This window comes from Oncorhynchus gorbuscha, linkage group LG02 (assembly GCF_021184085.1).
Source record: "Oncorhynchus gorbuscha isolate QuinsamMale2020 ecotype Even-year linkage group LG02, OgorEven_v1.0, whole genome shotgun sequence".
Lineage (NCBI taxonomy): Eukaryota > Metazoa > Chordata > Actinopteri > Salmoniformes > Salmonidae > Oncorhynchus > Oncorhynchus gorbuscha.
Window position 1 is genome coordinate 73,124,695 of NC_060174.1, and position 15,035 is coordinate 73,139,729.

Genomic DNA, 15,035 nt, shown 5'->3' on the forward strand with positions numbered 1-15,035 from the left:
CAACGGTGCTCCCACCGGCTTTGGTCTTTGTCATGGTAGCAATGTAAGCTATGCTGTTACAGACCGGGCCGGTCCAGACCGGGCCGGTCACAGGACAGATGGAAACAGCAACAAAGAGCAGGGATTCAAACAGTCACACTCCCGTGACAATCCGTGGTCCTAGCCACAAGAGCAGTAGGCCGTGTACAAGCTGCTAAGGAAACCTGGCTAGCTTGATAGCTAGCAAACGTTAGTTAGAAGCTACTGTAGGATAGCATCTGCACCAACGTGGCTACTTCTCTGGAGTGAAATAGATATGCTATTGTTCCTTGTAATACAGTGAACGTCCCACACCTTAATGTGATGTTACATGTTGACAATTGTTTGAAAATAAATCAGTTAATTCATAGTTATTTTACAAAAGAAAGCCACAAGAAAGATGTGTTTCAATGTATCTACTAAAGAGGAGAAAACATTGATGTAGATAATTTGATTAACCATAACTAGGGTATCTATTGATGAATATAGAGGAGTGATTTGACTGTCCTTTTTGCTGTTTAAAGTGAGATCATGTCAGATTAAATGGATTGTCCAGTGCTGCCAACCCATGTGCGTTAAATGAACCGACTCGGTTACATTGGGAACTAAAAGCTCATTATCAATTAATGACTATCCAGACCCCTGTATCCTTACAAGTACATTACATCCCTAACTACCAGATACTAAATGATTAATTGAGGACTAATTAGGTACTAGGAAGAACTAAATAAGCACCTTGTACTTGGCTTTCAAAGGCAACGCATTTAGTCCCCAGACATGCTGGGCAAGAGGAGTATAGAGTCTAGGAAAGCAGACGTTTCTCATTCATGATAGCTGACCTTTCCTGACCCAGACTGAACAGAATGTATTTCACACACCCTGAGAGAGATCCTGTAGGACTAAATGACATAACAGTACTCAGTGCTGTACTCAGTATCCACAGTGGAACACTCAGTCTGGACTCACCACAGTTTGGTGATTGACCTGAATAACCTCGTCTCCCGCATGGATCTTCTTGCACTGGTCAGCTGGAGACTGCAGAGACAGTGACAGACAGTATCCAAGTAAGACAAGTAGAGGTTAGGACACATCGACTGTGCCATCATGGCAATATAAACAGACAGATCATTGTCATCAGAGACCTTTGTCTATGGTTTGTCAGTATAGGTCATATACTAACTACTACGCAAGTATACGCTTTGGCCAACTACTTTGAATTTATTGTCATGCCAAAAATGACATACAGTGCCTTTGGAAAGTTTTCAGACCCCTTGACTTTTTCCACATTTTGTTACGTTACAGCCTTATTCCAAAATTATTATTTTTAAAAATGTAATCCTCACCAATCTACACAGAATACCCCATAATAACAAAGCGAAAACAGAAATACCTTATTTACATAAGTATTTAGACCCTTTGCTATGAGCTCAGGTGCATCCTGCCATTGATCATCCTTGAGATATTTCTACAACTTGATTGGAGTCCACCTGTGGTAAATTCCATTAATTGGACACGATTTGGAAAGGCACACACCTGTTTATATAAGGTTCCACAGTTGACAGTGCATGTCAGAGCAAAAACCAAGCCATGAGGTCGAAGTAATTGTCTGTAGAGCTCCGAGACAGGATTGTGTCAAGGCACAGATCTGGGGAAGGGTACCAAAAAATGTCTGCAGCATTGAATGTCCCCAAGAACACAGGGCCTCCATTATTCTTAAATGAGCAATCGGGGGAGAAGAACCTTGGTCAGGGAGGTGACCAAGAACCCAATCGTCACTCTGACAGAGCTATAAGAGTTCCTCTGTGGAGATGGGAGAACCATCCAGAAGGACAACCATCTCCACAGCACTCCACCAATCAGGCCTTTACGGTAGAGTGGCCAGATGGAAGCCACTCCTCTATAAAAGGCACCTGACAGCCCTGCTTGGAGTTTGTCAAAAGGTACCTAAAGACTCTCAGACCATGAGAAGCTAAATTCTCTGGTCTGATGAAACCAAATTTAACTTGCTGGCCTGAATGCCAAGCGTCACCTCTGGAGGAAACCTGGCACCATCCATACTGTGAAGCATGGTGGTGGCAGCATCATGCTGTTGGGATGTTTTTCAGCGGCAGGGACTGGGAGACTAGTCAGGAGTGAGGCAAAGATGCACGGAGCAAAGTACAGAGAGATCCTTGATGAAAACCTGCTCCAGAGCGCTCAGGATCTCAGACTGGGGCGAAAGTTTACCTTCCAACAGTACAACGATCCTAAGCACACATCCAAAACAACTCAGGGGTGGCTTAGGGACAAGTCTCTGAATGTCCTTAATTGGCCCAGCCAGAGCCCGGACTTGAGCCTGATCCAACATCTCTGGAGAGACCTGAAAATAACTTTGTAGCAACGCTTCTCATCCAACCTGACAGAGAAGAATGGGAGAAACCCCCCAAATACAGGTGAGCCAAGCTTGTAGTCATACCCAAGAAGACTCGAGGCTGTAATCACTGCCAAAGGTGCTTCAACAAAGTACTGAGTAAAGGGTCTGAATACTTATGTAAATGTGATATTTCTGTTTTTCATGTCTGAAAACCTTGCTTTGTGGTTATTGGGTATTGTGTGTTGGTTGATGAGGGAGAAAAAAACTATTTAATCAATTTTAGAATTAGGCTGTAACTTAACAAAATGTGTAAGAAGTCAAGGGGTCTGAAAACTTTCTGAATGCACTGTACATGGCATAATGAACAGAACAAAGGAGTTGGTTAAAGCAAAGACTGATCTGAAAGGGGAGGCTACGGTGGCACAGCTTTAGAAGACAGATAAATTATGGTTTCCCCCCCCCCAAAATGTCCAGTAACAGTCTAAAGAGTGTTACTTTTTTAAATGTATGTTTTTAAATGTATGTAAAATGCAAAAAGTATTTTGTCTGTAATGTATTTTTCATTATATGTCAGACCCCAGTAAGACTAGCTGTTGCCATTGGCGTCGACTAATGGGGACCCTAATAAAATAAAATAAAAAATATAAATCTCAGCCACCATTTAGCAGCAATTGAAAAGACCAGATGAGTTAGATCACTTGGCAGAGACATCACCAGCCTCTATACCTCCCTTCATACCGTGGTACTACGACTGCAAACTTTGTACAATATCTCCAGTATTTTCCTTCCATAGGGGCTCGGAAATAACAAAAATGATCAGTCACAGTGTGTGTCTGAGTAAAACTTAAACATCACATTAAACAGCAGCACCCATTCCCTCTCCATCTCCTACAGAGAATCCTCCCCATCCCAGTCCTGCTTTGAAAGTGTTGCCAGTTAGAAGAGATGTGGTTCTCTGTGCAATACTACCATCTGTAAGCCTCTGTCACCCCTCCTCTGTTTCACCCCCAATTAAACACCCAGATGTTCATTAGGGTGTTCACTATTTGCTGCATTAATTGAACAGTTATCCCAGAGCCCCAACCAGAGGATCTGATCTTTATAGCACTACAAGAAGCTCATGGGTCAAAGAAGAAAGCCAATGGTAGGAGACAAAAACAAAGGTATGGTAATCTCTCATGGACAGACTACAGTACGTAAACATAAATGGTACCGTAGATTTTTCATGATACAATGGGATGCATGAGATAACGAGCAGCATTAGTTCCGGTGCTTTGGACAAATCACGATTTCGCAGCTGTTAGCATCTTTTGAATTTAAGAAGAGGAGGGGACATTTGGCCCATAGAGTTGCTGGTTCCGATCTCTTCTCAACACATATGGACCCAGAACTTAATCGAGCATCTGACCAATTACGCAAGACTTTAGTTCTGGGTTAACCGAGATCCCCAAGGATTGGAAAGCTGCTGCAGTCATCCCCCTCTTCAAAGGGGGAGACACCCTGGACCCAAACTGTTACAGACCTATATCCATTCTGCCCTGCCTATCTAAGGTCTTCGAAAGCCAAGTCAACAAACAGGTCACTGACCATCTCGAATCCCACCGTACCTTCTCCGCTATGCAATCTGGTTTCCGAGCCGGTCACGGGTGCACCTCAGCCACACTCAAGGTACTAAACGACATCATAACCGCCATCGATAAAAGACAATACTGTGCAGCTGTCTTCATCGACCTTGCCAAGGCTTTCGACTCTGTCAATCACCAGATTCTTATCGGCAGACTCAGAAGCCTCGGTTTTTCGGATGACTGCCTTGCCTGGTTCACCAATTACTTTGCAGACAGAGTTCAGTGTGTCAAATCAGAGGGCATGCTGTCCGGTCCTCTGCCAGTCTCTATGGGGGTGCCACAGGGTTCAATTCTTGGGCCGACTCTTTTCTCTGTATATATCAATGATGTTGGTCTTGCTGCGGGCGATTCCCTGATCCACCTCTACGCAGACGACACCATTCTATATACTTTCGGCCCGTCATTGGACACTGTGCTATCTAACCTCCAAACGAGCTTCAATGCCATACAACACTCCTTCCGTGGCCTCCAACTGCACTTAAACGCTAGTAAAACCAAATGCATGCTTTTCAACCGATCGCTGCCTGCACCCGCATGCCCGACTAGCATCACCACACTGGATGGTTCCGACCTTGAATATGTGGACACCTATAAGTACCTAGGTGTCTGGCTAGGCTGCAAACTCTCCTTCCAGACCCATATCAAACATCTCCAATCGAAAATCAAATCAAGAGTCTGCTTTCTATTCCGCAACAAAGCCTCCTTCACTCACGCTGCCAAGCTTACCCTTGTAAAACTGACTATCCTACCGATCCTCGACTTCGGCGATGTCATCTACAAAATGGCTTCCAACACTCTACTCAGCAAACTGGATGCAGTTTATCACAGTGCCATCCGTTTTGTCACTAAAGCACCTTATACTACCCACCACTGCGACTTGTATGCTCTAGTCGGCTGGCCCTCGCTACATATTCGTCGCCAGACCCACTGGCTCCAGGTCATCTACAAGGCCATGCTAGGTAAAGCTCCGCCTTATCTCAGTTCACTGGTCACGATGGCAACACCCATCCGTAGCACGCGCTCCAGCAGGTGTATCTCACTGATCATCCCTAAAGCCAACACCTCATTCGGCTGCCTTTCATTCCAGTACTCTGCTGCCTGTGACTGGGACGAATTGCAAAAATCGCTGAAGTTTGAGACTTTTATCTCCCTCACCAACTTCAAACATCAGCTATCTGAGCAGCTAACCGATCGCTGCGGCTGTACATAATCTATTGGTAAATAGCCCACCCATTTTCACCTACCTCATCCCCGCAGTTTTTATTTATTTACTTTTCTGCTCTTTTGCACACCAATATCTCTACCTGTACATGATCATCTGATCATTTATCACTCCAGTGTTAATCTGCAATATTGTAATTATTCGCCTACCTCCTCATGCCTTTTGCACACATTGTATATAGACTCCCCTTTTTTTCTACTGTGTTATTGACTTGTTAATTGTTTACTCCATGTGTAACTCTATGTTGTCTGTTCACACTGCTATGCTTTATCTTGGCCAGGTCACAGTTGCAAATGAGAACTTGTTCTCAACTAGCCTACCTGGTTAAATAAAGGTGAAATAAAAATAGATATATATTTTTAAAAGGTATGGTGGCAAGAGTGGGTATGGTTAGCAGAGAATGTTTAAAGTGAAACATTTGTTTTACTCCAGGGAAACAGGGTCCAGAAAGTAGACTTACGTTCTCAGTGGTCCCAGTGATGACATGAAGGCCGTCGTATGTAGATTTGATGTACATTCCCTAATATGAGAGGAAAAATGCTGAACATTATTAAACTTAAAAGCAGAATAATGTAGTAATAATGATGAGACTTACACTTCCCAATATCTTGTTATGAAACTTGTAAGCAACAGCAAACAAAGTGAGCCTGCTTTCTCTGTCATAGAACTATCCTGTCAAATACTGAGTATCTTAGACAAACTCCTTGTTCAGCTCCTGTGGAGGTATGATTGAAGGCATCTATTGTATAGAGTGAGAACTAACCAGGCCCTCGCTGGGCATGATATTGGTCAGGTGCACCACCTCCAGATGGGCCGACTGGGACACCAGCGAATCAGAGGACAGCGAGATGATGTGGTCACAGATCCCAGACAATGTTTTACACTGCAGACAGAAGAAGACAGGAAGGGATCATTCTATATGCTGCATCTCACACTGACAACTGGGTAATATGAATTACTGCCTGAATAACTATCATTCTTTGGATGCCTAAATGATACAGGTAACACCAACACAAAGTGTCTTAATATGGTGCTGGGCCACAACGAGCCGCCAGAACGGCTTCAATGCACCTTCGCAGAACTCCATTGAAGGGATGCAAAACCATTCTTGCACAAGAAATTCTATCATTTGGTGTTTTGTTGATGGTGGTGGGAAACAGTCTCGAGCGCTGCTCCAGAATCTCCCATAAGTGTTCAATTGGGTTGAGATCTGGTGACTGAGACACACGTTTAAAACTCCATAAACTCCTTTCCCAGCTAGCACATTTGGTAACTCGGAAGTTGTGGGAACTAATCATTTTGATTTCACATTGGTTGTGAGAACGAAGCCATACGTTTCCAGACCGGTAAAACTGAAAGTTTTCTAGACTTTCTAAAAACAGAAGTGAAAATTTCACCTGTTCTGGAAACATTTATTTTTAGGTTGCAGGGAGGTTCTGAGAACGTTTTACTCTGGTTCCTTGAAAGTTTTCCTGGGAGGTTTAATTAATGCACTTTTGTAACTTCCTTAACTTTCACTGTTTCAATAAGTTGAAGTCAGACTTTTACATACACCTTAGCCAAATACATTTAAACTCAGTTTTTCACAATTCCTGACATTTAATCCTAGTAAAAAATTCCCTATCTTAGGTCAGTTAGGATCACCACTTTATTTTAAGAATGTGAAATGTCAGAATTGTCAGGACCCGGTTACGAACCCGGGTCTCCGGAGTGAGAAACAGTCACTTAACCAACTGAGCCACGAATAGTCGGCAGAACCCAGAATATGAGGCAGACACAGCAGTACTTGAGACGGTGTATTTAATGAAGTAAAAAGTGAAGTTCTTCAGGAAAACATGTAACTCCACAACCTCAAAAGGAATCCTACAAGACCAAAGGTAATCCTCCAAGACAAAAAAGGTAAATCCACAAGGTGGAAGGTAAAGCACAAAAAGCCTCAAAAGATACTCAAAAAAAAACAAACAAACAAGAACAAAACACAGAATTCCACAAGAGAGTCCACCGGGATCAACAATAGTTCTCAGAGTACTAGGGCTGGGTGCTAACATATAAACACAGAGCAAAGAACAGAGGAAAACAAAGGGTTTAAATACAATCAGGGGAAACGAGGCACAGGTGCAAATAATAATGGGGATCAAGGGAAAACAAAAGGTCAAAAGGCACAATGGGGGCATCTAGTGTCCAAAAACCGGAACAACCCTGGCCAAATCCTGACAAGAATAATAGTAGAGAGAATAACAGCTTTTATTTATTTAATCACATTCCCAGTGGGTCAGAAGTTTACATACACTCAATTCGTATTTGGTAGCATTGCCTTTAAATTGTTTAACTTGAGGGCAAACGTTTCGGGTAGCCTTCCACAAGCTTCCCACAATAAGTTGGGTGAATTTTGGCCCCCTAGCTTGCACACGCTTTTTCAGTTTTGCCCACAAATGTTCTATAGGATTGAGGTCAGGGCTTTGTGATGGCCGCTACCAATACCATGACTTTGTTGTGCTTAAGCCATTTTGCCACAACTTTGGAAGTATGCTTGGGGTCATTGTCCATTTGGAAGACCCATTTGCATCCAAGCTTTTACTTCCTGACTGATGTCTTGAGCTGTTTTCAATATATCCACATGCCATCTATTTTGTGAAGTGCACCAGTCCATCCTGCAGCAAAGCACCTCCACAACATGATGCTGCCACCCCCTGTACTTCATGGTTGTAATGGTGTTCATAGGCATGCAAGCCTCCCCCTTTTTCCTCCAAGCATAACAATGGTCATTATGGCCAAACAGTTCTATTTTTGTTTTATCAGACCAGAGGATATTTCTCCAAAAAGTACCATCTTTATCCCCATGTGTAGTTGTAATCCGTAGTCTAGTTTTTTGGCAGTTTTGGAGCAGTGGTTTCTTCCTTTCAGGTTATGTCGCTATAGGACTAATTTTACTGTGGATATAGATACTTTTGTACCTGTTTCCTCCAGCATCTTCACGAGGTCCTTTGCTGTTGTTCTGGGATTGATTTGCACTTTTCGCACCAAAGTACATTCATCTCTAGGAGACAGAACGCCTCTCCTTCCTGAGCGGTGTGATGGCTACGTGGTCCCATGGTGTTTATACTTGTGTACTATTGTTTGTACAGATGAACGTGGTACTTTCAGGCGTTTGGATATTGCTCCCAAGGATGAACCAGACTTGTGGAGGTCTACAATTATTTTTCTAAGGTCTTGGCTGATTTCTTTTGATTTTCCAATGATGTCAAGCAAAGAGGCACTGAGTTTGAAGGTAGGCCTTGAAATACTTCCACAGGTATACCTCCAATTGACTCAAATTATGTCAATTAGCCTATCAGAAGCGTATAAAGCCATGACATAATTTTCTGGAATTGTTCAAGCTGTTTAAAGGCACAGTCAACTTAGTGTATGTAAACTTCTGACCCACTGGAATTGTCATACTTTGAATTATAAGTGAAATATTTGTTGAGAAAATGACTTGTGTCATGCACAAAGTAGATGTCCTAACCGACTTCCCAAAACTATAATTTGTTAACAGGAAATTTGTGATTGAAAAACGAGTTTTAATGAGTCCAACCTAAGTGTATGTAAACTTCCGACTTTATCTGTATTTTTTAACTCCAATCACAGATAGGACATATGGAAAATTATTTCCTTAGCTATTAATCATGCCAACACATTTATTTTTCAACCTATAATCTTCTGTTCTCTATCCATGACCACACTGACCACACGTAACAAGATATAAGACAGAAAGAAAGAGTTTTATTGATGCTGAGATCAGAATGTAATTATTTTTTTATAACATTACTAAACTTTACTTGTGGTTTTTATGGAAAGTTGTCTTAATGTTATGAGAACAACTTGAGAACATTACTTTAAATAGAGCCTTTATTTAACCAGGCAAGTCAGTTAAGAACACATTCTTATTTTCAATGACAGCCTAGAAACAGTGTGTTAACTGTCTTGTTTAGGGGCAGAATGACAGATTTTTACCTTGTCAGCTTGGAGATTCAATCTTGCAACCTTTCGGTTACTGATCCAACACTCTAACCACTAGGCTACCTGACGCCCCAACCATGAGAAAATCTGTAGGAAATGATATGCTGAAGTACTGAATTTCCCACAGAAAAAAGTTCCCTATTAACCTAAAGTTGATCAGCATTAAAATGAAAATCCCCATTAAAATGTATCCCGTTTCAACTAGAGATATGTTGCATGCTGCGTTGATGTCGACCTTCTGCATCTGGAGTAGAAGGTGGCAGAGCTGCAGCAGTGTTTGTCAGACCAGGAGATTCCAAAAATTGGTCTTATCACGGAAATATCTGTTGTCTTCCCCTCTATGGAAAGGTGAGACTCTCACAATGGTGTTTTCCATTTAGCTCTACGAGTGTCAGGGAACTCGTCTGAAGCCAATACTGCCGATCTGCCAGTAGGGTCTGAACAGTTTGGGCTACACACTAATATGACCACACCATCAAAAGGTTAGACTCTCTTGTTTTGCTCTAGGATGCCCACAAGTCTCACAAGACTCATCTGAAGGTAACCCTGTACCAGATTTTTTTATTATGAAAGTACTTTAGTGCCAAAAGGGGTTAAATATGGGTAAAAAAATATAGAAATAATTTTCTGAACTTCTCTCAGACATAGGACAGGCACTTCAAAACATAATCCAAAAATAAATACAAATGATCTGTTTTGACATGATGAATTCCATGTCATTCAATGTGTTCTATAGGCTAATAGCAGTAAGGCCAAATTCAATGTTTCATCAAATAACATTCTAAATCAAATAGCTAAATGATCCTTAGTATGACCTTCTTAAAACAATTCCATATGTTAGCGTAGTAGAAACCCAGCCCCGGGCCCTTAGACCTTCTATTAACATTCTTGGAACAATTTGAGAACATGACTTTAAAAACAATGTTTTCTTGTCATGTTCCTTAAATGTGATGAGAACATTCCAAAGCCAAGCAACTATCCTACACCATTCCAAGAAAGTTGTGGGAAGGTTATATGCAAAATAACCATAGGACACAAAAATCACCTCAGAATGTTATGTGCTAGCTGGGTTGAGACCCTTCTTTCAGAGTCACTGAGATCTCTTCTTCTAACCATGGTAGCCAAAATAATGGGCAACTGGGCATTGTTATACATGGAACCACACCTGTGTGGAAGTACCTGCTTACACTATACTATGTAATCCTCATTTAATCAAGTGTGTCATGACGTTGCCCTCTTTGGGTACAGCGAGTACCTTCCCCCGCTCTCTGCTCCTACAAGCAGACTGCTGTGGTCAGAGAGAGGTCGTAAATTCCTGAGGAGAGGATCTCCTCATGGCCACACAGTATAACGACAGAGTGAATTTTCATAGAGAACAAAGGAATTTCTGCCACCTCATAGAACTTGAGGTCCGAACAACATTTATGTTCAGGAGAAAGGATAAAAGATTGGTGAAGAATCCAGCTACGAACTGGTCCGTTTGTTACAACTTGGGGAAGCTCATGGGAGACGGTGTGGCCACATGACCATAACGCTGTTTATATAATAGCCTCAGATATGAGGTTTACATCTAATTGTTGTATAAGATGAATGAGTGAGTATGATACTGTTTGTAAAAGTGTGTAATGTGTTTTTGGACTGTTTAATGAAGGAAACTCCAATTCCCTTTTGAGTTGAACTAAATCAGAGGACGAAAACTCTCCAACAGAAACCAACTTTTCAACAAAGATCCCGACGACACACTGAGCGTAAATATATATATTGATTGTAATTGTTCCCGAATGAGTGAGCGTTCATGTGCAAAGGATTAGCATTTCAATTGTTATAATTATCAACTTTGTAGTGTCTCATCTCAGTTGACCCCCACTTCCCCTTTTGTCCACCAAGCCGCGATACCGGTTTATCCCTCCAGGGAAACTCCGTTATCATTTCCTTGTAACTATCTGCTGTTAGTTCATGCATTTCTGTGAATTACTTAGTTAGTAAATAAATTATTTAAGACAATTGATGTATGTATGACTCATAGTGAAGACTGGGTTCATGCAGATAACCAACAATTGACGACATTTGGAATGAGACTAACGTGAGGTAAAGTAAATAATTAATTAATTTGAAGACTAATTGATCAGATATAAAATATCTGAAAGGTTATATTAGGAAATTGTAACTTTGTAATGTGAATATTTTCCTTGGTGCCCCGACTTCCTAGTTAATTACAGTTACATGATTAATCAGTTTGATCGCGTAATACTAATTACAGAGAATCTTTGATAAAAACTAAGTCTTCAATTTAAAGATAGTAAAGACACGACAAGTGTTTCCTTTATTTTGGCAGTTACCTGGAAAAGAAGCTACACAGTGTAAGGTATTACTACTACACTGTCTCCTACATTGTCTATTGTGAGCATCGGGATCGTGCATCACTTCCTGGAGTTCAACAGTGTCACTTTGAAGGACAAAGAGCCAACTGGGAGCCAACTGGAGTCACTTTCTTCTTCTCCTGCTTGCGTTTTTAGAGCAACAAGAATGAAGCACTGTATGCAATTATCTGAGAATCTGACCCGTTTTTTAATGAGCGATTCTTCGGTTTATTCATCATCTGAGACACACAGGGCATTCTTCAAAGGCAAGCTACGGCTCTCCTTCCCAGGTTTAACAAGTTGAGGAAAAAGGGGTCTCTCATTGGTCTATGCAGCACTGTATGAACAGTGCTGGATGCTGTCATGTCCTTCAGATGTCATGTCAAATGTACTGTATGTAGGTTTCTATTACTGCCAAAAGTAGCACAGTGACCAGAACTTGCTGGCAGTGAACAGCGTAGCTACAGTGACACAGTCATGACCTTCCATCTATTCCCTTAGTCTCCAGTTGGGCTCTCTCTCCATTGCTCTCTCTCACTTTTTCTCTTGCTCTCTCTCTGTCACACACACACACACACACACACACACACACACACACACACACACACACACACACACACTGTCACACACACACACACACACACACACACACACACACACACACACACACACACACACACACACACACACAGACAAACAAAAACATGTCTGTCCTGTACATAGTTTGTCCTAGCTTCTCCTTTATTATTGCCTCACCATCTCTCTCCCTGTCTAATTGCTGTAGGCAGGAATGCCCGCGGGAGCAGCAGGGAGGTTCTGCATTATTCAACACAGACTGCCAACCAAAGGCCTTAAAACTGCGGCTTTTGAGAAATACACAGGCAGACTCACACACTCTTATTAATAATCTAAACCCTTTTCTTCCATAGTGCTGCCTGCCTGGTCGATGAGGAGGACGCGTGTGACTGTATTATCACATGTTCAAGTGTGTGTGTGTGTGTGTGTGTGTGTGTGTGTGTGTGTGTGTGTGTGTGTGTGTGTGTGTGTGTGTGTGTGTGTGTGTGTGTGTGTGTGTGTGTGTGTGTGTGTGTGTGTGTGTGTGTGTGTGTGTGTGTGTGTGTGTGTGTGTGTGTAAAGATTCCTGAGTGTTTTAAATCATAGTCCCATATAACGTTGGATGATTCACATGCCACTTATTGTGAAAACATTTGATAAGTTTTTACTGTTTACTGACTACAGTTGCTGATGTTATGACTGTTAACTAAGATTAAGTATTAGGTGGCAGTTAATGATTGATAATAAGATTTGTAGGTCTTGTGGGCATTAAACCCCATAGAAGGAAACTCAAAACTCACCACATGAAGAATTTTGTTTTCTGTCTCATACACCGTGCAGTCCTGCAAGACAATTAAAACCAGTTAGAGAACTAATGTTTTTTTAAACATTAAAATAAAACTGAGCTCCTATCAGATGAGACAGATGCAAATATCCCAAGTGCAGTGAAATGAATTTAGTTGGCAGACTGTCTCTTGAGAGTATTTAAAACAGGAAAGTTATTTTCAGTCGGCCTTCATCTTATTCCCGACAAAACAGAATTATAAAATGGAGGTATATAGCCAAGCGTTCTGTCAGAGACATATTCATGCACTAACTAGTTAATTAATTCGCTAACCTTTACCCACCCCTGGACAACTCACCTGCTGTACTATGGTGGTTAACTCCAGGCACAGTTGAACAATATTGTTCTTCAGTAAGGAGTACTCTGTCACACTGACAAATGGGGATCTGGCAAGAGGGAAGACAGTACATTATGCAGGGATCAGACATCAGAGGATAGGAGAGGGCAGAGCAGTCCGTGAGATATAGAAAAGAAACATCTCTGCATAAGATAGTACTTGCCTTCCGCAACAACTTTACAATGAAAGAGAACCATATATAAACTATTAGGCATACGCAAATGAAATTCCTCTGGGGAAAATAAGCTACTCTAAGTCTAACAAAACTGGGATGTTCCGATGCATCAATCTCAACCCCCGAAACTGAGATGTAACACCCACCTGTCCAGCCAGGCCAGCAGGTTCTTGGCTGCTCCGATGAGGTCCACCACAGAGGTGAGGAAGTCGTTGGGCAGCCTGCGTGAGGCCCGGCCATCATAATGGCCACCTCGACGCCTCCCTGTGATGAAGTTCTGCAGGTTCTTGGCTGAGGCATTGAGCTTGTGGGATAGGGTACGCAGGTTCTCAGTCTCCAGACCGTAGTTCTGGAACAGAGCGCACAGTACCCTTAGGCCATGGTCCAGTATGCTCCCAGAAGTGTTTGACTTTGAAGTTCAAATGTGGATACATTAAGTTCACGTGGAGAAATAACAGTAACTTGCAATGACATTGTGGTGTGACTGACATGTTCAGTACTTGCATTATAAAGCTCATACAGAACAGTGCTGCAGCAAATGTATAGTGCATATAAGATCTAAATGCCAGAGATATATAGAGACAAATCCCTTCAGTCACATAATCTCAGATAATCTCAGATTTCCCTCTTAATTTATTTACCAAACCAGGTGGACAGCTTTATCCTTTGGATCTAGAGTTATTCAAGTAAACATAAAGGGATGCTTGCCTCATCATAGACACAATGAAGACCACTCATCTGTCATACTCGTTGTCACAATAGTGTGCCTGTTAGAGATGTGTGCCTGTGTGTGAATAGTTGTCTCTGATTCTCCGTGTCTAGTCAACATTAGTCACTGTCACCATGGAGAAATACCTCCTTCCTGTCTAACCCACAACAATGTAGCTAAACCCAGCCCAGCCCAGTTGCCATGGTGACTCCTGGCTTTGTCACTCTTAATTACAACAAGCCCAGTGTTTCCATAGCTTCTTCTTCCCTTATTGATTTTCCTCTTTCATTCAAAATATCAAAGTAATGTGCTGCTGTCTGATCAGGCTGCTCTTTATGGGGGCTTCTCCATCGCTAGTCACCTATTTACGTCAATGCAGAGGATGACAAGGGATAAAAGGTGGGGGAGAATTAAATATGTTATGCTGTACATCCATGCAAATAAACTAAGCGGCACAATAATAAGGCCTTGTTCTTGGCAGTCGACCCACTGTAGAGGAAACACACCATTATGCTGCTAGGTGGTGGTGAGTACTGACCAGCTCAGCCATTTCCCTGCTACCTTCCTTTCAGTGAGCCATTCAGGCAGAGAGAAGTGTCACTGCATGGAGGGGACACTTTCCTCTGATGGCTGTAATGTCTTTTGTAATTTGGTGGGAGCAAAATCCCTATTACATCAACAACTCAGCAGCAGAGCCTTGTCTGTCTGTCTGTCTGTCTGTCTGTCTGTCTGTCTGTCTGTCTGTCTGTCTGTCTGTCTGTCTGTCTGTCTGTCTGTCTGTCTGTCTGTCTGTCTGTCTGTCTGTCTGTCTGTCTGTCTGTCTGTCTGTCTGTCTGTC

The 15,035-nt window shown here is 42.1% G+C and overlaps 1 protein-coding gene across 2 annotated transcripts in view; it reads right to left on the bottom strand.

The window, feature by feature from the left end:
* Window positions 1–15,035, bottom strand: part of LOC124008991 (connector enhancer of kinase suppressor of ras 2-like) — a 60,770-nt gene that overhangs the window by 35,656 nt on the left and 10,079 nt on the right. For both annotated transcript variants that reach the window (XM_046320571.1, XM_046320570.1), the window contains exons 3-8: window positions 13,635–13,837; window positions 13,275–13,362; window positions 12,933–12,974; window positions 5,982–6,101; window positions 5,679–5,738; window positions 985–1,053 (exon numbers count right to left, since the gene is read on the bottom strand). In XM_046320571.1, the coding sequence (XP_046176527.1) occupies window positions 985–1,053; window positions 5,679–5,738; window positions 5,982–6,101; window positions 12,933–12,974; window positions 13,275–13,362; window positions 13,635–13,837 (582 nt within the window). The remainder of the gene's footprint in view (window positions 1–984; window positions 1,054–5,678; window positions 5,739–5,981; window positions 6,102–12,932; window positions 12,975–13,274; window positions 13,363–13,634; window positions 13,838–15,035) is intronic.